Consider the following 26,398-nt stretch of genomic DNA (forward strand, 5'->3'; position numbering starts at 1 on the left):
CTTCCTCTGTCAGAACACCTTCTACTTTTTAAACTGCTCTGTTCAGTTTACCAGCTTTGTCAGAGAAGTCTGTTTTTTACTGAGTCCCGAACTCCTTCCTTATAGTCCCATGACAGCCACTGGGACTAGCTGGGCCAGCCAGTGCTTCTTATCCCTCTTTCATCTGATAATAGACCTTAAAACATCTGGTGTCACAGCCCATCTCCGCATTCCTGGATTTAACACTGGCCAGGCCTTCCTCACCAGATGTGATTGTGGCTCCCTCAGTTGAGTCAGGACTGTCTTCTGGTCTCTCTGCATTGGGACTGTCCACTTTAGTGGCTGAGGGTTGTGGTTAAGGCACAGGTGGGGCAGATTCCTGGACGTAAAGCACAGCAGACCAAATAGGTCCTTCCCCTCAGTCTCCCTGACTTATTCCTCTTCATTCAAGTCCCTGCTGAAATGTCACTTCCTCAGAGAGGCCTTCCATGACCACTCAGCCTAGAAGGGCTCCTTTCCCCCACCTTTCCTCCCATGGCACCCCTCCAGCCATTTCACCTACTCCACTTTCTGCTGGTTCTGCTGCTCTCTGGAATGGTTATATGTAGATGTTAGCTTGTTCATCCTCTCCCTTACCTACTGAACTCTAAGCTTTACAAGCACAAGGACATTACACATCTTGTCCACGGCTATATTTCTCAAGCAGTGCTTGGCACAGAGTAAGTGTCCAGTAAACATTTGTTGCATCAGCAGATGAATTCTGCAATTCCATCATGCTGGCTCTTGGAAAAAAAGTTCCTGTTGTCACTGCCTTGTTGATGAGTATCTTTTTTTATTACATCACTAGAAGCTGGGTTATAAAGATTTCTTTGATCAAAACTTTATGGAAGATTTGGCCCATGTGTTCAGCAGACATAGCTGGCAGAATTACCAAAGCAATTTCTGAAACCAGGTTTGTCATCAGAACAGGAATATCTTTGAGCCTGAATAATTAAAATACCTGCTTTTGTGAGTATGGTTAGGTAGAATGAAAAAAACTTTTTAAATTTTTAAGTTCCTTTGAGAAGATAGTATGTATTATCTGAGATAGATGGAAAATATATAAAAATGTAAGGTTATTTGCTGATGGATGAGTGAAGATAGATTATTTTTAGAATCTTTGTTCCCACTACAGTATTCTACAGTATTTATTTTATCCTTGTTGTCTGTCACGGGCACACAAAACTAGTAATGATCTTCGTTCAGAAGATATAATGATTATTGAGTTTGGTCCACCCATTGGTTATTTAGTAAACCGTACTGGATATATTACAGAATGTCTGAAAAGATGGTTGACTTTTCTTCTTCAGAGTATTACACTTCAAAGTTTGGTGACCCCGCCCCCCAAGGACCTCTTTCCTTTCTCTAGCCCGCTTTTTCCTGCCTATCACTAAGCTCACCACCTGTCGGTTCCCTGCCCGCGCCTACGCAGTTCCTCATTCGCTTATCAACCCGGCTGGCTTTAGGATTCCTCACTGGTCCACCAGCTCTCTGCAGAAAAGTGCGCAGAAGGATCAGTTAAGTGGTATTGGCAGATGTGAGCTCATAGGAAGATTCCTAAGTTTTATTTAGCCTGTCCATTTAGACACAGCTTATGAAGAGGTCTGGTTATGTGCCAAATTTCAGTGTGTTTTTTGTTTTTGTTTTTTCAAATTTTCTTCATAACTTCCATATATGTTTCTCTTAGCTTCCTCCTCACTGACCATAAACAACCTCTTACCAGAACTTTTGACAAATCAGTTAGCCTCGGTTGTTACGCACCCTTCTTTGGAAAACTAAATTCAAAGAAGCAGCTACTGGTTGTGCGCGCGCGCATATATGTGTGTGTGTGTGTGTGTGTGTGTGTGTGTGTGTGTGTGTGTGTACATATACTTGTTGCCTTTCCCCAGTATGTCTCACCCACCTTCCCTGCACCCAGAAGATCCCCTTTCCCACCCTGACAATTGAAATCAATAATTTTGGCTTTCAAACTGCACATCTTGCTACTTTCCACCTTGGCCAGTGCTTCTTTATGTTTCTCATAACAAGAAGAGAATGTCTTCCTTTTTTGTCTTTTCTGATACCTTAACCAGTATAAGAATTAGCTTTTAAAAACTGCATCTAACATTATCAGCAATTCATGTATTATTAGATGCCAACTGGAAATTCTGCCCAATTAATTTCATTTCTCTCTGATTTCTTCCAATGCTCTGTTATTTCATTGCCCCTGTGTTCCTATAATCAAGGTGTTATCTTTGATTCTTCTCATTTCCTCACTTCCTGCCTCCAACTCACCTGTACATTCTGGACGATGACTGTAAGACGCAATGCATCTCTCCATTACTCTCCATTTCCCCCACCAAGTTTAAGCCATCACCGTGTCTGCCGTGGACAGATGCAGTGGACTTCTGATCTTGTTGCTTTTACAAAAATGAGGTTGGTTTTTGAATTTCTAGTTATCATGTCTCTAACATCTGTTTTCTACAAAATAGAGTTATTCCTAAAAAACATGGATTGGATCATGATCCTGAGCTTTTTTTTTTTTTCTTAAGATTTTATTTGTTTTATTTGTCAGAGAGAGAGAGAGCTTGTGCACACACACAAGCAAAGGGAGCAGCAGGCAACGGGAGAAGCAGATTCCCCACTGAGCAGGGAGCCCAACGCGGGACTCTGTCCCAGGACCCTGGGATCATGACCTGAGCTGAAGGCAGATACTTAATCAACTGAGCCACCCAGGCGTCCTGATTCTGAACTTCTTAAAGGCTTTCCCTCATACTCAGAATAGAATCCAAACTCCTTAATATGGTTTGCAGAACTGTATGTGATCTGCCCTTTGCCTTCCACTCTCCCCTCTGGCCACTTTGTTCCACAGTGATAGCCTTTTCTTCGCCCATACTCACGTCTAGTGTCAACTTTGGGCCTTTGCACCAGCTGTCTATCTGCCCAGAATGCTCTTTCCCCTGACATCTCTTTCACTGGCTTCCTCTGGTTCGTAACATCTCGGAGGAAAGGTCATTTCTTCCAAGAAACCATCTCTAAATCTTCCACCTAAAGCCACCATCGCTTTCTCTCATGCAGGCCTATTGTAATTCTCTGTGGAACTGTGAATGCCAGCCACTGGTGTTTTGTTATTGATGTTTCTGTGTATGTGCTGTCACCCCCACTAGAATGTGGTTCCCTGAGATTATCAGTGTCCCTAGACAGTGTCTGATATGTAGCAAGGACTCATGACAGACATGTTGAGTAAAAAAATAGTGAGTGAATATACTGACATTATTGGGTTCCCCTGCTTGGATATATACATTTTGTTTTTATAAGTAAGTTGTACATTCCTAGGATATGTCTTTTGAGTCTTCTTGTTACCTAGTTTGGTTTGGGATATAGAGGCAGTGCTTGGAAGATTCTTATTCTCTTGACTTTAGCTCTTTTTTGACCTTATTTAGTTTGGGCATCCTAAGAAGTCTGTGGAGGGTCTTACTGAAGAGTTCTCTTCCTGGTTAAAATAACTATAAAATATCAAATTCAAAATTGACATACTATAGTCTTAACCTCCAGTGAGTCTACAGCAACGTACCTCTATGGTCCTAAAGATTATTTCCAAGGGAATTGGAAGTGGGTTTACTCACTAATAGAAATTCACATTAATACTCTGGTGTGTGCTGTTACCACAGTTGTGATAACCCCTCTCCCAGGGCTAACTTACAGCAGTAACTATTCAGTACATGACATGGATGGACAGATTTCCATGAAAGTAGATTACTTTTCTTCACTTCAGTCTTTGATCTGTTCTTTTTTTTGTCTTAGAATTAAATACAGGGGAGCCCAAGTCATAGTTTGCATCTTTGTGAAACTTCGTTACTGCCTTATGTTGCCAGGTTTCCTAAGAGATATGATGCGCTAACCTCAACTCTCAGGGGTTCACAACTGCGGGGCACCAAGGAGAACATTTGGGCCAATAAGCCACCAATATGAATAGTTCTCATGCTTGCACCAGAAGTGTCCTGACTCGGTGTGTGATTTTTCCCACTGAACCATTCTTCCTAACCTTGGGGGTGTAGGAGAGGGAAATTCTGTGTGGAAAAGAGAAGTTTTACAAATTGTATTCCTTGAAAAAGTAGCCTGTTTTGAGGAAATACTTATTCTCGTCTCCATCACCTTTCCCTGTGGTCTTAGGACATGATGTGGAACTGTAGGGCCCCTTTACAGAATTCTTCCCAGGAATCTCAGCAGTTGCTAAGAAACATAGATGGTAAACCATTAGAAAACTACCTTTTAGCTTTCTAAGTTTTCCCATCCTTTATAAAGGGATATCTTGCTTTTATGAACCTTCACAATTAGTTCCCTACTGATCTCTCTTTATCTCTTCTAAAAGTATTTTCTTCCTCACTTCTTTCTAGACCATAAAGACCTCAAGAAGAGAGGGTGTCTTATGTAACTGGCACATTGTTCAGTGTCTTGCACAAAGGAAGTACTCAATTAACATTTGTTTATTAACTCTTACTGATACAGTTCTCTCTCTGTGCGTCAGCTCCTGGGCTCCCACCTCTTACAAGAACTTTTGACAAATCAGTCTCTCTCCCTTCCCCACATCTAGCTCTTCTCCCCTTTTCCTACTATCTCTCTGAGTCTTGCTCTGTCTTCCCTCCACCTCTGTTAAGCACTTACTCTATGAGCCACCAGTTTTCTGTTGGTATTTTGTCATTTTACGTTGCAGGGTACTCTTATCTGGAATTAATGTCCACTCAACCTAATTGTAAGCAGAACAGTCTGATTCTATATTAAACGTCTTCGCACTTTTAGTGTGTTACACAGAGCAGGGACTCAGTGTCTGTTGCCCATGACAGTTCATGTCTTATCTTCTGCGCTGATAGGTGCTGTTGCTAGATGCTCCTGGCATGTTGCCATGTTACATCTTAGCTAAATTTCAGCAGAGGATGGGGTGTGTAGTTTGTTAACTGCTTTGGAGAACATTGCACAGGAAGTCATTTTCATTTTGTTGCAGATCAACAGGAAATAAGGCTTAGTTGCCAAACTAAAGTAAGAAAAGCAACCAAGCATATTATTCCTCCCTTAGGGACTTTCATTGTTCCAGGAATCATTAGCTTCTCTTCAGATAGTGGAAATTATCCTGGATATCTCAGTTGCACATGCAGAGAAAAGTTTGATAGGAGGAAGATGTTCAGTCTTTTGTTCCAGTTTTACTTTGCATTATCTATACTCTGTTGCAGTTGAATTTATCATATCTTCTAATCACTTGCCAGATAGATGCCTTTAAGGAGATCTACTCCTTCCTTTAGTAAAATGGGTCTGGCTTCCTGGATCAAAGACTACTCTTATCTGTAGTACACTTATTTTGGTCATTTCTCTTGCTCATTATTCTTTTTATTGGCATTAGTGATGGTGAGAATACAGGATTACTGACTCTAAAATCTGATCCTCTTTCAAGTTTATTTCATAGGCATGACCATCTTTTAAAATTAGAGTGCCCTAACCTTGGCCCCACTGTGAACTACACACCATGAGGATCAGAGAGGAGGAGATGAGAGAATGGAAACTTTATTCAGATCTTTGGCATGTTTTAATTTTACGTTGCTCTTTCATACTAATTTAATTTCCTTCCAGAATGAAAGTTGGCAATCATTTAGAGAAGTGGTAGAAGAGGTTGGAATCATTGCCCTTGAAATGCATGTGAGAGTCCCTAATCCATAGATTATTGACATAATGAACTCTAAAACTCTTAATAATCATTCCACTATGTAATGACAGCCTGTATTTAGAGAGCTTTAGCCAGTGGATCCTGTGCCTAACTCTGGCTCTGCTCTGTTGGGGTTCGCACACTGCAGCTGTGCCCCAGTCCTCGGAACAAGAGCTCACCTAGCACCTGCCAGAGAGTGCTCAGCAGCGGGAGCCCTTTCCTCCCACTGGCTTCATTTCACCCTTCGCAGATATAGAAACACCCCAATCCACAAGATGCCTTATTTCTCTCCAGTTTTCAACTACAGCAGAGGATATTTCTGTACGGATAAGAATGACCAACTAGTTTCTGTTACTGTTTTTCACATTTTTCATGTTTGCCATTTTCATTGTTTGCAAAAGACAATAGACAACAGGAGGACTCCTGGGAATTCAACTTTTTTCATTGCTAAATGTCAGCCTGGAGGGCATCTGTATGCCCTTGCTGGGCATCCTGCTCTTAGAGAGGCAGACCCCCTCACTCAGAGCCTGCTCTGTGACATGGGGGCCAGTCCCCCAGTGAACGCTACGTTTTTTCTTTACAGCTAGATTAAATGCTGCAGACTTATTATCAGATGTGGCGTGGATGATTCAAATGAAAACAAATGGCCTAGAGTTTAAAAATAGAAGTTGAGAGACTAAATATTTGCACTTAAAAAGGAAGGGAAAAGAACAGAAATCACCATGGCCGACCACTTCTTGAAGTCATCCTCACTCAATTATAATTTGCACTTTCCACTCCCTGTAACTAAACATTAGATTTCATTTACTCCAGATGCATTTGCCTCAAGTAAATTCAGAATGCCATCTTTTTTTCTGATGATTGTAAATTTATTTCATGTTTGTGGCCTACATGTGACTGGGTAAGTGAATCTTAATGACATTATGGGGAGTTTTTTTAATTATTTGCTTGGTGTGACCTGTTTAGAGTTTTGCAACATTTAGTATCTATAAGAGCTTGACAACATTTTTTACAAATAAATCACATGTTTTTGCAAGGAACTTACAGGCCCTTGGTGGTTGGTGGTGGAGGGATGGAGGGATTTGCTTTGAGCATATCTTTCACAGGTAGACTGAGCTATTCATTGCTGTCTGCGGAATGTATGGTGCTGAGAAAGGTCACAGTGTCTTTAATATATACATGATACCTTTTGTTCAGAGAGTCTTGGACAGTTGGTGAAAACCTGAAACAACTTTTTATTTAGCAGACTTGTAAATTCCTTACATTAGTGAGACAATATAGCTAAACAGTAGCCTATAAATACAAAAGGAAGCTTTTTAGTGGCCTGAAATATTTACCTAAGACAAGATTACCAATTAAGATTGTGGTTAAGTACATTTAATATATTTTTTAAAAGAAGTAAAAAATTAACGAGATTTATTTACTTATAATCATTGTTTACACAATTTCAAGCAATAAATTTTTATGTTCACTAAATGACCCAGTGGATTAACCAAGATGGTAAATTGACTAGCCCATCTTATGTAATTAAAGATAAATCTTGCAAAATGACAGGAGTGAAATTGCTGCAGACACTCCCCAGGGCAAGTTTTATTGTTTTTACGCATAGTTTTTGTGCTGATAGAAGTCATGCTGGGTGTTAGTTGATACGTTGATAAATTATTTGAGCTCCTTTTTTTTTTTCCTGCTTACCACTAGACTATTTTACAGTTCTGAAACATTCCCCCAGGTTTGTGGTAAAAAGATATGCCAGGTCAGTTTGACTATTTATTTTTCACTGCACTAAAGGCTCCGTAGAATAAAAAGTTGAAATGAATGCTGAAAATAAAGTCTTAGGATGAGTGTCAGGCTTTCAGTTACCCATCATATGCTCTACTCCCTACCCCCTAGGAAACAACATAAATGCTTCATATCTCCTCCTTGGTGTTTCCTTCAAAACTGGTCTTGAGTTCATTCCCTGCATTCTCTACTGTTCCCCTGTCCCTTTGTGGGCTGGGGGAGCAGAGAGCCCTGCAGAGAAGGTGGAGGAGAAGAGTGAGAGAAGCAAACTTGGTCCTCATTCCTAAAACATCCCAAAGAAAACCACTCTCCACTCTTTTTGACCTGTAGCTTTTACCCACTCGCCAGCAAATATAAAAATAATTTGTTATCTGTAAAAGTTCTTCGTTTAGATCCGCTGCTAATTTACCTTTACTCTAACATCAACTAACTGGACTCATATAATGTTTCCAAATAGTTTAACCTCATATTTGTGTGTGCGTGTGTGTGTGTGTGTGCGCACACGTGCGCACACACGCACGCGTCCTTGTGCACCATATAAGTTAATTATATTTAAAGTTATTTACTTTATAGTGCCCAGATCTCTCTCTAACTTTGTAAGTAGAGAACACGTGGCTAATCTTTAGACAATTATATTTCAAAAACAATTGGGCCTTCCAAAGAAGGCAATAATTATGCAATAATCTAGATTACTCATAATCTAGACTAAAGGTTGAGGTTTATCAAATCATTAGATCATTTTTGTTTTTTCTCTTCGGTCTTGGCAGGATCTGAAAGTATGTGCCAAATATGAAGAAGCCTCTGACAACATGAAAACATCGGTTTTAGATTAGCATCTCTATTACTTGATTCATTAGAACTTTTTAACTGAAACAAAGACAATCTTCTCAGGAATAGGATAACACTGTCTAGTTTTTCTGGGCTGTGAATAATTGTGGGACCAAGTTGATTGATCTGCCTAGAAAAATAAAAATATTTGCCATCATCCTAGCAACTTCCTACTTCTGTTGGAACTAGACCATGGATTATAAAAAGATAGTGTGGTTTCTTGCTATACAGATAGATTGCTGAGATTACTACCAGACGCCCATGACAAAAGAAATAATACCAAAAGAGAAATTCTGAGAAATGTTATTTAACTTAAATTTTAAATTAGATAAGCTCTGGATACCTAGAAGTAACAAAAATAAATGAAAGGAAAAGTTATGCCATTAGAGGGCACTTTTGTAATCTTAGAAGAAGTCAGTTCTTATAGACCGGCTTACCCAAGTCTTATTCTTAAGAGGAATGTATTTTTAGTTGTTTATTTAAAATGACTAATTCTTAAACTGAGTGTCTGAGAGAGAACATTTTACTGGTGGGGGAAAAAAATCTATAGAATCTTAATATCTAAGTAAACCTTTAAACCTGAATCATTGAATAGAAGTTGTAAAAATATGTACACTTTATCTGCATAATAGTTTTTTGATTAGGTATCTTCAGTGCTTCTGTTAAATACATTTTATTTAGAATAATTCTGCCTGTAACCTGATCAAATGATTAACTTTCCGTAATAACTGAGTATGCTTTTCCCCAACAGTAGATGAATGTTATTAGATAACATTTTGAAAAAGATAGTCCTGTAGAATATAAAGATCTGTGCTTTGCGACCATACTAATTTTTTCTAGTTTTATTGAAAAATAGTTGTTATATATTGCTATGTAAATTTAAGGTGCACACATGATAGTTCGATTTGTATATATTAATGAAATGATTACCACAATAGGGATAGCCAACATCCATCTTCTCATATAGATACAAAGTGGGAAAAAAAAAAAAGGAATAATAATTTTAAATATTTTTCCAAAAAGTGTCTGTTTTGCCCATAATGTATGGCAATTAAAATGGTTAAAATTGTTTCGGAAATAAAAAGTTGATGTGATAGAATTTTAGCTGGAGAAATAACGATTTTTTTTTAATAAAGAAAGCAAAAAGATAGGGTTGAGTCTCCTCCCTGTTGGTGGTAATATAAATAAAAACTTATATTATTAATATAGAATAAAGTAGATAAGCCAGTAAAATAATTTAGTAAGTAAAACATTGTGTCAAGAACTGTGAAGAGTTTGAGATTTTACTCTGCTTGTAAGCGAACAAGTTAGCCTGTCATACATAGTTTCATTGATGCTAGATGGCGTAAGACTCCTGGGTCAGAGACAAAAGCACTACTCAGAGCAACTCAGAGCCATCCATAGCAGAATCCACAGTATTATCATTTTCCCCCACTGACTCCCTGACCCCCAATTCCCACAAATGAAAAGCGGAACAGATAGAACCAGCCCCAAAATGGTTTTTTGGGTTTTTTTTTTTTACAAGAGGAGCCCTGAACTTGGGGAGCCCAGATCTTCCATGGTATAGTGATCATGCATGCTCTTGGCTCCAGAAACTTTATTTTCCAAGGCTTTTCATTACATAGGCATCCTTGAGAAGATAATGTAGAACAAAGGCAGTGAATTCCTCTGCTCCCAGATGGGCAAAAACAAGCACAGAGACCCATGGAGAATTATCTTTCAACACCTACTTTATAGAATCCCATCATCTGAAGCTGTTCACTATTATTTATTTATTTATTTATAAATTAAAAAATAGCTGATGTGGAGAATATACAATAATCTTATTTTCCATATTTAACTTGCTCATGAAAAATAGTTTGTATTTCTTGCATTGTGTTATATTCACTATGTGTTCTCACCTGTCCAAGCCTCAGTTTGATTATTTTTGAAATGAGAAAATCATAGTGCCTACATCATAGGGTTGTTGCTAGCATTATATGAGATAATATATATCAAGCACTTAGAAGAGTGCAGCATTTACAAAATAAAACTTATTAATACTGTTTTTAACTCAAAATTCATTTCTTATCACTTGCTGATTTAATAAAGAGAAAGTCCTTCCCATGGATGGCTGGAAAAGAGGAAGCTGGAAAGATCCCCACCGATCATAACTAGCTACCTCCCTAACTCTAGAGCTGACCTAAATATCCCAAATATCCTGGGGCATTGGTCAGCGTACCCTGCTTGGTCATCCCGTGGTACCATGCAGCTGACCACTTTCTGGGCAAACATAGAGTCTAATGAGGTAAAGCTGCCTGAGTGTGGTTCTAGGGAAAATACATCTGACTATATCATACCCATACCCAAGTGCCGCCATCGCATATTTGGTCTAAGTTCCTAAGAAGCATGGAAGGGCTAATTCTAACCATTTCTAAAGAGACAGATTTTACCGTCTGGCTTCTTCTGCTCTTAGGAGGTAAATTTTGGGGATGCTGCTACAGAGTTAACTGGATATATTCCATTACGCTGAAATAATAATTATTTCTTAACAGGGACACCTGAGCAAATTCTAGCATATCAGATTACTCACTTCTGTTAGCAACAGGAGGAAGGGCATCAGAGGGGAGGGATTAAGGGTTGTGAGTAGAGGTCTCATTCCATTTAGTTAACCATGTCCGCGTTTGTTTCAAAGGGGTTCGCTGAGTTTTGATTTTGATCCATCTTGCCATCTTTCATAGTTATAAGTTTCATCTGCTATTAGTAACTCACATGAGCTCCTGCTTTCCATGCCCAACTTTGCTTGGATTCTATTCTGACTATTATCTGGATATCTGAGGTTCAGATTACTTAATGAAACTGAAAAAGGCCTGGTCTCATTCCTCAACTGCTAGCTGGTTGGGAGGAGGAATTGAGGATTCAGTCTCAGAATCATCATTTGTTTTTAGAGATTATCACCTTAACCCTTGAGAAAACTGAGGTCCACCTGGACTGGTTAAGTGCATTGCCTTAGATACAGATCTAGTTTGTGCTGCAACTAAAAAAGTCAGATTTCTTAGTTCTCAGTCAAGTTTACACTCAATTACAATGCAATTGAGAATTAGAGCCTCCTGTAAGAAATTACGATGGCTTTCTTGAGAGATAATACAGAGGACAAATGTTTGGCCTCTGCAGTCAGATCCACCTGGATTTATAACCTTTCTCTGCTTATGTAAAAGGAGGTTTACTCTTCCATGAGAATAGTACCTACTTCACAAAGGTTTTTGTGAAGTTTAAATGCAATAATGCAGCTGGTGAATTTAACCCCTCATTTTGCATGTAGTAACTCTCAATTACTGCAGATATCTTATATGGAAAACTGCAAAACACATGGCAAAAAAAAAAAAACACCTTTTTGAAAAAGGAATTTATGTTTACTTTTTGGGTAAGCTCAGTTTGAGAAAATTACTTCTCACATTATCATAAAAAAGAAAGGTTTATTCCCTTCAAAAATATTTTTAGTTGTATGAATCTACTTTTGATAGCGCTCTAAGAAAGATAAAATCAAAGTCAAATGATGGCTTAAGTAGAGGTGATCTCAGAGCTGTAGTAATGACTCTTTAGAAATAAAACTGGCTTTCACTTCATTTCAAATTATTGCAGATATTTTCATTCGACTTTCTCACTCTTTAAAGTACTTAAGTATAAACACACTGTTCCCTTAATGCTTGAAATCCCTGATGTACGTTGCCAGAGAGATAAGGGAAAACCCTCAGAGGAAGCAAGACCTTTCACCAGTACTTGATATCAAAAGAACTTGCCTACCTGAGGCTTCCTGTTAGGGACACTGAGTCATGTAGAAGATGGTGTCCTTGACAATATTCCCACAGCAACGTGCAGTAGAGAGTGATACATAATTATCTATAGGATCTTTGATGAAAGTCAGTTTGAATGCCAAAATGTAATTCAATGAAAATACTCTGCTGGAGTAGTAAATACATATCTGTGGTGGAGGTTAAGACAAATAACCTAATTCTACAACTTTCCAATGGTCTCACTTGATCCGAGAGTGGGAATCCAAGCCCACTTCTAATATGACTAAGGTTTACATTTAAGTGTTGTGTTGAAGAGTCTAATAATGAATGATAACTAGATATAAACAAATAATCTATCCTGTGATTTTGGACAAATTACTTAACCTATAACAAAATTAACTTTATCATCTCTAAAACCTTCTAATTTATGAAAATCTGATCTTGGAAACAAAAATAATACTATACATGTATAATCCTTAGTCAAGTCTCAAGGAAGCATAAAAGTAATTGTGCAATGGTAATTTTCTGGCTCTCAGTGAGTCTGTGTGTCTCTTTATGCTATGGTTCAATTTTTGAGACATTTGTATACACATTTCTACAAGAACCATATTGGCTTCTGCCATATTGAAGTGGGGATTTTCTCTCTGAATATCCGGAGAAGTTAAAACACCAAGAGTCCATTCATTTCAAAATCTTTTTAATATCTGAAATGTTAGTGAATTTGTTATCATCATGAAATACTTTGGGAACAAAACAAAACAGGAAATTTGTCTTCAAGATCATGTATGTATCCAAAATACATACTACAACTCTAACTTTCTGTCAAAGCTAAAATATTCTTAACCCTCTAGAAAGTCTGCAACTTCCCAAGTGTCTACCTGCAGAACTAATGTAAGCAATCATTTCTGTTGCCCCAGGATGGTGCCTCTCCACTGGTGTCTGCTGTGGCTGTTATTACCTCTCAGCTCAAGGACTCAGAAGTTACCCACTCGAGATGAGGAACTTTTTCAGATGCAGATCCGGGACAAGGCATTTTTTCATGATTCATCAGTAATTCCAGATGGAGCTGAAATTAGCAGTTACCTCTTTAGAGACACACCCAAAAGGTATTCTCTCTGCAGTGCTTTCCTTATCAATAAATTCATAAAGAATGCTAAAAATCAAAGTAAACATTTGGACTTAGATTAGATAATTTGCAACCAATATCTGAATAGTATTGCTTATTTTCCTCTAAGAAAAGAAAATGACAATGCAACTGCTAATCATTAAGTAGAGGTTGTTTGATCCTTGCTGTTTGTGATCTCTTTTGGGATGGAGAGAGCAGTTTTTGCAGTTCTTACGTCTTAGAATGGTTATTTTCTTATCTTTGGGATAGCAGGAAATTTCTAAGAAGGATTCTGTAGGATTAAGATGAAATTAATCAAGAACAGGGTTCAAAACAGGGGCATATGAAGACCCTGAGCTCACCTCTGCCCATTGACACAGCAAAACTACAGCTCCATATAGAACAGTTCTCTCTGAAGTAGACATGAAAACTAAACAGTTTCTCCACACAAAGGATAAAAAGGCCACATAGAGATGGATAGGAGAGGCAGAGGCATGATCTTGCCAAAAAAACCCTACATTTGGTGTGGCAATTCACAAACAGGAAGACTCTGACAAATACAGAGCACATCCCTGAGGAGAAAGGAGTTTGATCCCCACATCGGGCACCCCAACCCTTGGGACCTACACCAGAGAGACAAGCCCCCAAAACATCTGGCTTATGCCTGGGAGAACCAAAAGGCTATGAGAAAATAAGACTCCACTCTTTTTGTTCTAAAAGGTGTATTAATTATTTTAGAGAAAGCAAGAGAATGGGGGGGTGTGCAGAGGGAAAGAATCTCATGCAGACTCCTCATTGAGTGTGAGCCCAACACAGGACTCTGTCTCACAACCTGAGATCATGAACTGAGCCAAAACCAAGAGTTGGACACTCAACCAACTGAGCCACTCAGGTGCTCCTTAAGACTCTGCTCTTAAAGGGCATATGTACAGACTTCCTTACCCCAGGACCCAGTGCAAACACAAAAAGTTGAAAAATGCCTAGACTACATACAAAAGAGATTCATTGGCTAATCTTAAAGTGTCTGCTGGAAGGGCAGGGGTCTCTTAGAACTCTTTCAAGGCATGGAGGTGCTAGCAAGTATCATTTTTGCATTTTCCCTCTACCTTATTAGCACTGCTTGCCCACATCTAGGTTTTCCTATGGCCCACGCTGCTAAACCTGACAGATGGGCTTGCCCCAGCCTGGCACACCCCCACAGCCCAACCAAAGCCAGCATATATGCATAGGCCACACAAGGGATTCCTGGCTCTGATGACCAGGGTGGTTACATTTCTGAGCCCCCAGGATTGAAATAATTAGGGACACAGTTCTTGGCAGGCTATCCCCACCAGGATGCTGCAGAAACTAAGACTGAGACACCCCCAGGCTTCCTGTAATCAATCCTTCAAGACTGGGAGAGATAGTTCTTTCACCTAATGCATAGAAACCAACCTAGAGAGTTGAACAAAATGAAAACAAACAAACAAACAAAGGAATATATTCTAAATGAAGAACAAGATGAAACTCCATGATGAAATTCCAAGATGAAACTCCAGAACAAGATGAAACTATCCATGTTCAGGAAGCCTAGAGTTCAAAATAAGTTGAACCTAAAGAGATCCACACTAAGATATATTACATTAAAATGTCAAAATTCAAAGATAAATAGAAAATCTTAAAACCAAGAGGAAAACTTGTTACAAATAAGGGAACCTCCACAAGATGATCAGCAGATTTTTCAGCAGAAATTTTGCAGGCCAGAAAAGAGTGACATGATATATTCAAAGTGCTGAAAGCAAAAAAACCTCCAACCATGACTACTCACCTAGCAAGATTTTCAGAATTAAAGAAAGATAAAGAGTTTTCCAGACAAGCAAAAACTAAAGGAGTTCACCACCACTAAACCAGCCTTGTCAGAAATGTTAAAAAGATGTCTTAAGTTGAAAAGGGGACTAACCAATACCAAGAAAACATATGAAAGTAAAAATTTCCCTGGTAAAGGTAAATATATATTAAAGGTAGTGAACTAATCACTTAAAAGGTTAGCATGAAGATTAAAAGGCAAAAGTAGTAAAAAAATAACTAAAACTACAACAATTAGTTGGAGTACATACACAAAATGATGTAAAATGTGACACCAGAAGTATAAAATGTGGAACTAGGAAGTAAAAATGTAAGGTTTCAGAATGTGTTCATACTTAACTTGTTACCAAATTAAAATAGACTGGTATATATACATATAGGCTTATATTTGTAAGTCTCATGGTGACAACAAAGCAAAAACCTATGGCATATACAAAAAGATAATGAGAATGGAATCTAAACATAACACTAAAGAAAGCCATCAAACCACAAGGGAAGAAAGCAACAGAAAGAGAAAGAACAGAAGGGAACGATAAAATGATTAACAAAATGGCAGCAGCAGTATACACCTACCTATAATTTAAACATAAATGGACTAAATTCTCCAATCAAAAGGCATGGAGTGGCTGAATGGATTTAATTCCATATGCTCCCTGACAAGAGATTCACTCTAGATGTAAGGACACACACAGATTGAAAGTAAAAGGGCTGGGAAAAGATGTTCCATGCAAATAGAAACCAAAAATGTTGAGGTAGCTATTATATCAGACAAAATAGACTTTAAAACAAAAGACTATAATAAAAGACAAAGACGGGCATTACATAATGATTAGGGGTCAATCCAGCGAGAAGATATAACATTTGTAAATATATTTTTTTTAATTTTGTTAACATTTGTAGGTATTTATATACCCAATATAGATTAGGAGCACCTAAACATATAAACAAATATTAACAGACTTAAAGGGAGAAATTGAGAGCAATACAACTATAGAAGGGGAATTAGTACCCCATATTCATCAATGGGTGCTTCATCCAGACAGAATATTAGTATCAATGTGGAAACATAGCCTTAAGTGAAACATTAGCCCATTTACTAGATATATGCAGAACATGCCACCCATAAGCAGCAGAATATACATTTTTCTCAAGTGCACATAGAACATTCTCCAGGATCGATCATATGTTAGGACACAAAAATGTCTCAATAAATTTAAGAAGATTGAAATTACACCAAACATCTTTTAGAACATAATTGTATGAAACTAGAAATCAATCACAAATATGTGGAGATTTAAAAACATGCTACTAAACAACCAATAGGTCAATGAAAAAATTAAAAAAAAAAAAACCTTGAGACAAATGAAAGTGTGAAAGTCACACACCAAAATTTATGGGACACAGCAAAAGCAGTTGTAAGAGGGAAGTTTTTAGTGATATAGGACTGGCTCAAGAAATCAGAAAAATCTCAAATAATTAAAATTTTATACCTAAAGGAACTAGGAAAATAGGAATAAATGAGTCCCAAAGTTAAAAGAAGGAAGAAAATAATAAACATCAAAGTGGAAATAAATAAGATAGAGACTAAAGAGACAATAGGAAAAAAAATCAATGAAACTAAGAACTTCTTCTTTGAAAAAATAAACAGAACTGATAAACTTTTAGCTCCACTCACTAAGAAAAAAAGAGAAGACTAGGGGCGCCTGGGTGGCTCAGTGGGTTGGGCACTGCCTTCAGCTCGGGTCGTGATCTTGGGGTCCTGGGATCGAGTCCCGCATCGGGCTCTCTGCTCGGCGGGGAGCCTGCTTCCTCCTCTCTCCCTCTCTCTGCCTACTTGTGATCTCTCTCTGTCAAATACATAAATAAAATCTTAAAAAAAAAAAGAAAAAAAGAGAAGACTCAAAATCAGGAATAAATGAGAGTAAGTTATAATTGATACCAAAAAGATACAAAGGACCTACTATGAGATTAATATGAAGAACTATATGCCAGTAAATTGGACAAACCAGGAAAAAAGTGGATAAATCCCCAGAAACATATACTCTTTAAGACTGAATCATGAGGAAATAGAAATAGAAAATATGAATAAACCAATTACTAACAAGAAGATTGCTAGTCCCAACAAACAAAAGTGCAGGACCAGGTGGCTTCACTAGTGAATTCTACTAAATATTCAAAGAAGATCTAATATCTATCCTCCTCAAAATATTTCAGAAAATTGTGGCCTCATTTTATGAGCCCAACACTACACTGACACTGAAACTAGATATAATGACACCACAAACAAACAAAAATTACAGGCCAATATCCCTAATGAGCATAGATGCAAAACCCCTCAACAAAATATTAGCAGACCAAATTCAAATAATACATTAAAAAGATCATACACCACCATCAAGTTGGATTTATTCCAGGGATGCAAGATGATTCAAGATCCACGAATCAATAACTGTGATACCACATTAACCAAATGAAGGATAAAAATCATACAATCATCTCAATAGATGCAGAAAAAGCATTTAAACTCAACATCTATTTATGATAAAAACTTTCCACAAAGCAGGTATAGAGGGAATGTATCCCCACGTGATAAAGGCCATATATGACAAGCCTATAGCTAATTTGACATTCAATGGTGAAAAGAAGAAAGCTTATCCTCTAGGATCAAGGACAAGACAAGGATACCCACACTTGCCACTGATAAGTGTCATGGTATTGGGAGTCCTAGCCCAACCAGTTTAGAAAGAAAATGATATAAAAGGTGTTCAAATTGGAAAGATAGAAGTAAAACTGTCACTGTTTTCAGGCAACATGATTTTATATATAGAAAACCCTGAAGCTCCCACCAAAAAACTGATGTAACTAATAAAAAAATTTATTAAATTTGCAGGATACAGAAATCAATATACAAAAATCTATTGTTTTTTTTAACACACCAATAATAAACTACCAGAAAGAAATTAATGAAAACAATCCTGTTTACAGTTGCATCAAAAAGAACAGAATACCTAGGAATAAATTTAATAACTAAGGAGGTAGAAGACCTGTATACTGAAAACTGACATTGATGAAAGAAAGTGAAGAAGACACAAATAAATGGAAAGATACTCTGTGTTCATGAATTGGAAGAATTAATATTGTCAAAATGTCCGTACTACCCAAAGCAAACTATAGATTCCGTGAAATCCCTATCAAAACTCCAATGACGTTTTTCACAGAATTAGAACAAATAATTCTAAAATTTGTCTGGAAGCACAAAATCCCTGAAAACCAAAGCAATCTTGAGAAAGAAGGACAAAGCTAGAGATACTATGTTTCCTGATTTCGAACTGTACTACAAAGGTATAGTAATCAAAACAGTATGGTATTGGCATAAAGGCAGATACATGGATCCATGGAGCAGAAAAGACAGCCTGGAAATAAACCATGAACACATGGTCAATTAATTCATGACAAAGGAGCCAAGAATATACAATGGGAAAAGGACAGTTTGTTTAAAACAATGTTGTTGGGAAAACTGGACAGCCATGTGCCCAAGAATGAAACCAGACCACTAAACCAAACACAGGCAGTAAGCTCCTTGATATTGGTCTTAGCAGTGTTCTGGGTTCTTTTTTTTTTTTTCTCAGTTTGTTTGGATGGGAGGGTTGGTTGGTTGGTTGGTTTTGAATCGGTCTCCAAAGGCAAGGGCAACAAAAGCAAAAATAAACAAGTGGGACTACATCAAGCCAAAAAGTTTTGCATAGTGAAGGAAATCATTAACAAAATAAAATGCAACCTACTGAATGGGAGAAGATATTTGCAAATCATACATCTAATAAGGGGTTAAAATCCAAATTAAATAAAGAATACATACAACTTAAAAACACAACTAACTTGCTTTAAAAATGGGCAGAGGATATGAATAGACCTTTTCCAAGGAAGACATACATATGGCCAAGAGGTACATGAAAAGATGCTCAACATCACTCATCATCAGGCAAATGCAAAGCAAAACCATAATGAGATGCCACCTCACACCCTTCGGAATGACTATTATCAAAAAGACAGGAGATAACAAATATTGGCAAGAATGTGGAGAAACAGGAATCCTCGTGCAGTGTTGATGGAAAAGCAAATTGGTACAACCATTATGGAAAACAGTAATAGGTCCCTCAAATATCTATAAATAGAACTATCATATGATCCAGCAATTCCACTTCTGAGTATCAATCCAAAGAAAATGAGGGGATGTAATGTACAGCATGGTGACTACAGTCAGTAATATTATATTGCATATTATGTAACTTTTTATAGTTACAAGGGGGAAGTAGATTCACTGTGATGATCATTTCACAGTGTATACATAAATCATAACTTTGTTCATTTGAAATTAATATATTTCGGTTGTATCTCAATAAAAAAGAGCTTAAGTAGCTAAAAAATAGGAAATTAAATGAATACATGATTCCTCAAGGGTTTACATTGTATTATAAGGATAATTTTTCTGGGGTGCCTGAGTGGCTCAGTTGGTTAAGCATCGGACTCTTGATATCAGCTCAGATCTTGGTCTCAAGGTCATGGGCTCTAGCCCTGTACTGGACTTCATGCTGGGTGTGGAGCCTACTTAAATTAAAAAAAAAAAAAAAAGATAATATTTCTTTGAACAATATTCTTAGGTTCTGAGAATATTAAACCAAACTGTAGTAAAAACTACACAGTTCATTTACCTTTACTCCATCAGCAAATTGGGCTCACATAATGGTTCTAAATATTTGACCTTAAAAAATGATACATACTTGTTTATTCTTTCTTGACTTGACTTTTTTCTCCCCACAAATAATGATCAGGGGCTTTGATACCTACATTGGGATGAAATGTTACCTCACGTTGAGTTGAGAGTTACAGCAACAATAGAAACATCATTTCTAGGAGTGAAATATGCAGTGGGAGGCACCCATAGACATTGTTGATATTACAACTAATGGTGAAATTCCAGATAAAATTTAGCAGCAGCGGATAGCTTTTTTCATTGATTATTCTTATGTTTACACATAAATTCCAAAAGCTAAATGGTTCATGGAATGTTTATCCCTCAGCTTTGGCATTATAATTTGGGGCCATGTTTTCTTAGTTGTTCATTGCATTTCTGTCTGCCTCACCAGCCAGTAAATAATCTGGAGCACATAGATCATGCCCTATTATCTCTGATTGCTGTTCTCTTCCGAATTCTGGGTATGGTAGCCAACAAATGTTTGTCAAATTGTTAAAGTTTATTCAGATTATCTTTTATCCCTAATCGTAAGTGCTTCCATATGAAAACGTTGAGTTAGAGGGACTCCCTGCTGTTTTATATGTATAATGAGTACCTTGTGGAATGCAAGAATTGTTTTGTCATTGGTTGCCTGTGGCCTGTATGTAAGTTAGTAAGACACAGTTACTTTGGGAAATAAGCTACGTCCTTGTTTGAAAGGAGAACAGAAGGGAGTAGATGAACTGACACATTGATTTCTGCTTCAGCAGGTGGCTCTGCTACCAACATAAAAATGAAACCCTAAAAGTTTTGAACACTTTTTTATTTACATGATGCCAAACAAAATATTTTGTTGTACCTATTTCTTTGTAACAGAGCTGGGTTCAGTTGTGTGTGTATTGTTAATATATCCAATGCAGCCTGGCCAAAGGAACAAAATTCTACTCTCCAAAAGTATACTGAATTGGAAAATTAAGCCATCTGACATCTGTCTTGAAAGATGCATATGATACATATACCTTCCCACCCAGTAAATAGTACAGTTATTTTGTCTAGATGACATCTAACTTTATTATTTTCTGAACGAGTTGTTTTTACTTTTGTAGAGTCTTGTCCTTCTACTGCCTGACCCCCACCCTTCTTCTTTTAATTCATATTTGAATGTTGAGGGGAGAAACTACTGATAGTGCCATTCAGATTTGGTGTCTTTAGATAGGAACAGACTTGAGGTGTAAGGCTCCTGGAGCTGGAACAATAGGGCTGGTGTTAGGATTCTTGGGTTCTATTCATTAATTTCGTAATTGATCATTCAAAAATATTTACCAAGTACTTACTACATGTAGAAATCAGTACTAAATGCTGGGACTACAATGACATGGCAAATGGACCCTAAGTGGGCCTTTGTTGAGAAAATGACAATCAAATAATACAAATATATAGTCACAAATTTCAATAAGCACCCCAGGTGAAAAGTACAGGACACTGAGAGTGCACAAGAACCTGACCCAGAATTAGGAGTCAGAAAAGGCAGCCCTGAATTCAGAGGTGACATGAGTAAGGGCAAAGGGGTGCATTTCAGGCATATGAAACAACATCCCAGAGGTTCCAACATAGGGCGGATTCTAGGAAACTAGGAGAGCCCCATGTGGTTCAAGCACAGAAGATGAAAGGCCAGTGAGGTAGGCAGGGGCCCCACCACTGAGGAAGTTTTAGACTCTGCAAACAATTAAGGACTTTTCCCCAAAAAGCTGAAGTCTAAATTTACTCATCAATTCATTCAACAAGTATTTATTGGGAATTATTTTAGTCTCTAAGTCTTCATCAATGAACCAAATGCCCATCCCTCTTACATCTTTCATTCTAGTTAGAGGAGATGGAAAAATAAAAAGGTAAACAAAGAAATATGTAATATGTCAGGTAGTGATAAGTGCTTTGAAGACAAATGAAGAAGTGTGAAAGAGAGCTTCATGGGTAGGAAGGTGGTATTTTCCATAAGGGGTCAGAGTAGGTCTGTTAAGTGAATAAAAAGAAAACCAGTGATTTTTCCAGTGACTTTTGATAAGTCCTAGAACCAATGATCTCAGTCTCAACTGGTCCACTTCCCCACAGGTATTTCTTTGTGGTTGAAGAAGACAATACTCCATTATCAGTCACAGTGACTCCCTGTGATGCACCTTTAGAATGGAAACTGAGTCTCCAAGAGCTGCCAGAAGACACAAGCGGGGAAGGCTCCGGTAAGCAGCATGTTAAGTCTGGCCCTGGACCCCTGAATGGATAACTAAAAGACCCATGACATAGACAGCCTTCTGTCTGTAAGAAAAAGCAGCGCGTATGCATAGGGGAAGACACTGGAGATTTTGCAGTGGGGATGGCACTGAATGACAGTGATCTTGACACTGTCAAAACCACTTGACAGTTAAGAGAGACAGACTCGGAGCCTGAAGGGGTGAGGAAAATGGAAAGGTTTGGACTAGCCTCTCTAGCTGTGGTTTGCAATCTCACGTAAAGATTGGAATCAGCACTGGGTGCTTTAGAAACTACTGATGCCTGGATCCCACCCTTAAAGGTTTTTATTTAATTGTCCTGGAGTATGATCTGGACATTGGGACTATTAAAGTCTCCCCCTAGGTGATTCTGGTATGCAGCTAAGATCTCTGGGGAGTAAATGGTGGCACCGAAAAGAGGAGTAAAAAGGCTTTGAGTGCCATTGAAAGGCCAGTATGACAAGAAAGTCAGTAGGAGGGGTATGTTAGGCATTTAAAGAAGATACAGATTGTGGAAAGCAAATACCAAGATACAGGGAAGTGAGAAGAATCCATATGAGGCTCTGGGGTGAACTGCTTCCTTCAAGAGGTGAAGGCATCACAGCATAAAGGTGAAGTCTTTGTGACTGATGCCACACAAAGGATACAAGCTAGATGTGCTGCTCATAGCGATGAGATGACAGAGAGTTGTAACTAGGAAAGTATGTCATCATGGGAGATAGAGAATAGATAACGGCATGAGATTGTTCATCTCCTGGTTTGGGACTGTGAAATTCTACATCCCTCACTCAGTTTGCAGTAATAAGCTGAACAGGGTGCATTCCCACACTGGCTACCCAATCCTCCACCAGGTCCTGGTGTCTAAGCTTATCTGGTGTCTATGTGGTATCTGATATTAAGAATAAAAAGATAGAAAAAATTAGTTTGGTTTCAATACTTTCCTTCTATTATTCCTAGGCATATGTTCTCTACACTGAAAATTAGGTCCTCTTACTGGTACTTCATATTCTATGTTTTAATGAGAGACTGTCCAGTCCTGGTAACAAGAATAAAACTAGTGAAATAGCTGGCCATCAAAATGCAATCAAATTGCAATCAAAATGCAATCAAATCCTTTTGATAAGCAGATTGATGGTAGGGATTAATCTTTCAAAGGCTTACAGTCTTTGACCTAAAACTTTCAGTAATTACAGTCAATTCTGAAGCCTAAATTTAAATTCAGAAAAGCCAACATGTATGTATGTGTGTGTGTGTATATATAGAAAGATAGATATAGATATATACATATATATATAGATAGATATATACACACATATATACATGGCACTTTCATGGTCAAAAATTGCCCAACAGTATTATTTATATATTTATGAAAATACTGTTTTTTACAAAATTATTTTATTATAAATTTTATTGTAAAATAATAATTTATTTTATAAAATAAAACATTATAAAATAATAATTTTATTTATTATAAAATAATAATTTTAAGTGAGGAAGACAGGATTCAAAATGGAGGCTCATTTGGGAACATATATGTATGAGAATAAGTGTTATTAAGCTATAAAGAATGATGAAAAAGAATAATATCAATTGCATAAAAACATGTAAAGGACTGAGTGGCAAAGAATCAAAATATTAATGAAGGACTGTCTTGGGATCATGAGTTAATGGATGATTTTTTTTATCTTGTTCTTTTCCTCTATTTCCCAATTACCTACTGGGAACATCATAATTTTTTTTAAGATTGATTGACGTATTTATTTTAGAGAGAGAGAGAGCAAGTGGGGAGAGGGTCAGAGGGAGAGGAAGAGAGACTCCCAAGCAGACTCCGCTGAGCACAGAGCCTGACTTGGGGCTCAGTCCCACAACCCTGAGATCATGACCTGAGAAGAACTCAAGAGTGGGACGCTTCACTGACCAAGCCACACAGGCACACCCCACATTATTATTTTTATAACAGCGCAAAAAGATCGTCTTAAAAACAGAATCTAAGGTCGGCACGCCACAGTGCATACCCTGACCCGTAGCTTGTGTTTCTCTCCTGTCTTCTAGGTGAGCCCGAGCCTCTGGAGCAGCAGAGGCAGCAGATCATTCATGAGGAAAGCACGGAATTATTCTCCTACAAAGGCAATGATGTAGAGTATTTCATATCTTCTAGTTCCCCATCTGGTTTATACCAGTTGGAGCTGCTTTCAACAGAGAAAGACACGCATTTCAAAGTCTATGCCACCACAACCCCGGAGTCTGATCAGCCCTACCCCGAATTACCTTATGATCCAAGGGTGGATGTGACCTCCCTGGGACGCACCACAGTCACTCTGGCCTGGAAACCGAGCCCCACAGCCTCCTTGCTGAAACAACCCATTCAGTACTGTGTGGTCATCAACAAGGAGCACAATTTCAAAAGTCTCTGTGCGGTAGAAGCCAAACTGAGTGCAGACGATGCTTTTATGATGGCTCCAAAACCCGGTCTGGACTTCAGCCCCTTTGACTTTGCCCATTTTGGGTTTCCTTCAGAGAATCTGGGTAAAGAACGCAGCTTCCTAGCAAAGCCTGCTCCAAAACTGGGACGGCATGTGTACTGGAGGCCCAAGGTCGACATTCAGAAAATCTGTATCGGGAACAAGAACATCTTCACCGTCTCAGATCTGAAGCCCGACACGCAGTACTACTTCGATGTCTTCGTGGCCAACAGCAACAGCAACACGAGTACAGCATACGTGGGCACCTTCGCCAGGACCAAGGAGGAAGCGAAACAGAAGACGGTTGAGCTAAAAGACGGGAAAGTGTCGGATGTATTCGTCAAACGGAAGGGAGCGAAGTTTTTACGCTTTGCACCTGTCTCTTCTCACCAAAAAGTCACTTTCTTTATTCACTCCTGTCTGGACGCTATTCAGATCCAAGTGAGAAGGGATGGGAAACTTCTCTTGTCTCAGAATGTGGAAGGCATTCGGCAGTTTCAGCTTCGAGGAAAGCCCAAAGCGAAATATGTCATCCGACTGAAAGGACACAAGAAAGGGGCGTCAATGTTGAAGATCCTGGCCACCACGAGGCCGAGCAAGCAGCCGTTCCCCTCTCTTCCTGAAGACACGAGAATCAAAGCCTTCGACAAGCTCCGCACCTGCTCCTCGGCTACCGTGGCATGGCTGGGCACTCAGGAGAGGAACAAGTTCTGCATCTACAAAAAGGAAGTGGACGATAGCTACAATGAAGACCAGAAGAGAAGAGAGCAAAACCAATGCCTAGGACCAGACACGAGGAAGAAATCGGAAAAAGTCCTCTGTAAATATTTCCACAGTCAAAACCTACAGAAAGCAGTGACCACGGAAACAATTAAGGGGCTTCTGCCCGGAAAGTCTTACCTGCTGGATGTGTATGTCATAGGACACGGGGGCCACTCGGTGAAGTACCAGAGTAAAGTCGTGAAAACCAGGAAGTTCTGTTAGTTACCTTGTATGGCGAGATGCTATTACATAGACCTGCAGGAGAGACATGGAATCACTTTAAGTATAAACTGACTACTCCCACAGCTGAGTGAAGTGACGACCAGTCCTTGGACTGTGGACGGAAGGATATCAACTTGTGTATATTGGTGTTTATAGGAGTAACTGTTGAGGAGTGTTGTTCTAGTGTGCCTCAGTGGTACCTAGTGTGTCTGCTGCCCGTTGCTGTCAGAGAGGGCATCTGGAAGGAACTGACATCCCTTGCTTTGACCACTGCATGAACTGCTTCTAAATTATTTTATTACCTGAAAATTTAAAATATGCCATTCATCGCACACATCCACAAATGCAAATCATTCCTCTCTATAGATGCTAGGATATATATAAATTATTTTATAAAGTCTTGTTTTAAATGTCAGTGTTTCTATGATTGTAAACTATTAAATTCTTTTCCTGTTAAAGTACAGATCTAATCTAAGTATATAATTAAGTGGACGGCCCTCTAGTCAATTATATTGCTATTGTAAATTCTTATCTGTTGAGTAAAATGTTTAAATACTGTATGTATCTCATGTACAAAGTTGACATACATTATATTCATGTACATAAAATTAAAGATATTAGATTATATACTGTTCATTTTCCCAAGCAGCTACCATGGTGAATTCAATTTCTATTCTGTTCAAAAACTGCGCCTTTATATAATTTGGCACCAGAATCAACCTTCGTTGTAATAGTTAAGATAGCATGCTGCATCTCTCCAAAGTTACTGTGGCATTAGAGATACAGTTTGCTTTCGGACACTGATTTGGAGCCAGGTGTCATGATTGCTGAGAGAGTTCCAACAGACTTGTCTTAAAAGAATAAGCAAAAAAAAAAAAAAAAGAATAGACAAAGTCAAACACTGTAGCTCAACGAGGATTTAACAGATCAT

General features: G+C 38.2%; 1 protein-coding gene across 1 annotated transcript in view; it reads left to right on the top strand.

Moving 5' to 3' along the window:
• The window catches only part of LOC111157151 (neuron derived neurotrophic factor), a 39,920-nt gene extending 13,808 nt beyond the window's left edge, over positions 1 to 26,112 (top strand). Inside the window, exons 2-4 of the mRNA XM_022518415.1 lie at positions 12,990 to 13,178; positions 21,864 to 21,988; positions 24,074 to 26,112. Of these exons, the coding sequence (XP_022374123.1) occupies positions 12,991 to 13,178; positions 21,864 to 21,988; positions 24,074 to 25,467 (1,707 nt within the window). The 5' untranslated portion in view covers position 12,990 and the 3' untranslated portion in view covers positions 25,468 to 26,112. The remainder of the gene's footprint in view (positions 1 to 12,989; positions 13,179 to 21,863; positions 21,989 to 24,073) is intronic.
• The last annotated feature ends 286 nt before the right edge of the window (positions 26,113 to 26,398 follow it).

Source organism: Enhydra lutris, unplaced genomic scaffold (assembly GCF_002288905.1).
Source record: "Enhydra lutris kenyoni isolate GAN:26980312 unplaced genomic scaffold, ASM228890v2 scaffoldscaffold3, whole genome shotgun sequence".
Taxonomy (NCBI): Eukaryota; Metazoa; Chordata; class Mammalia; order Carnivora; family Mustelidae; genus Enhydra; species Enhydra lutris.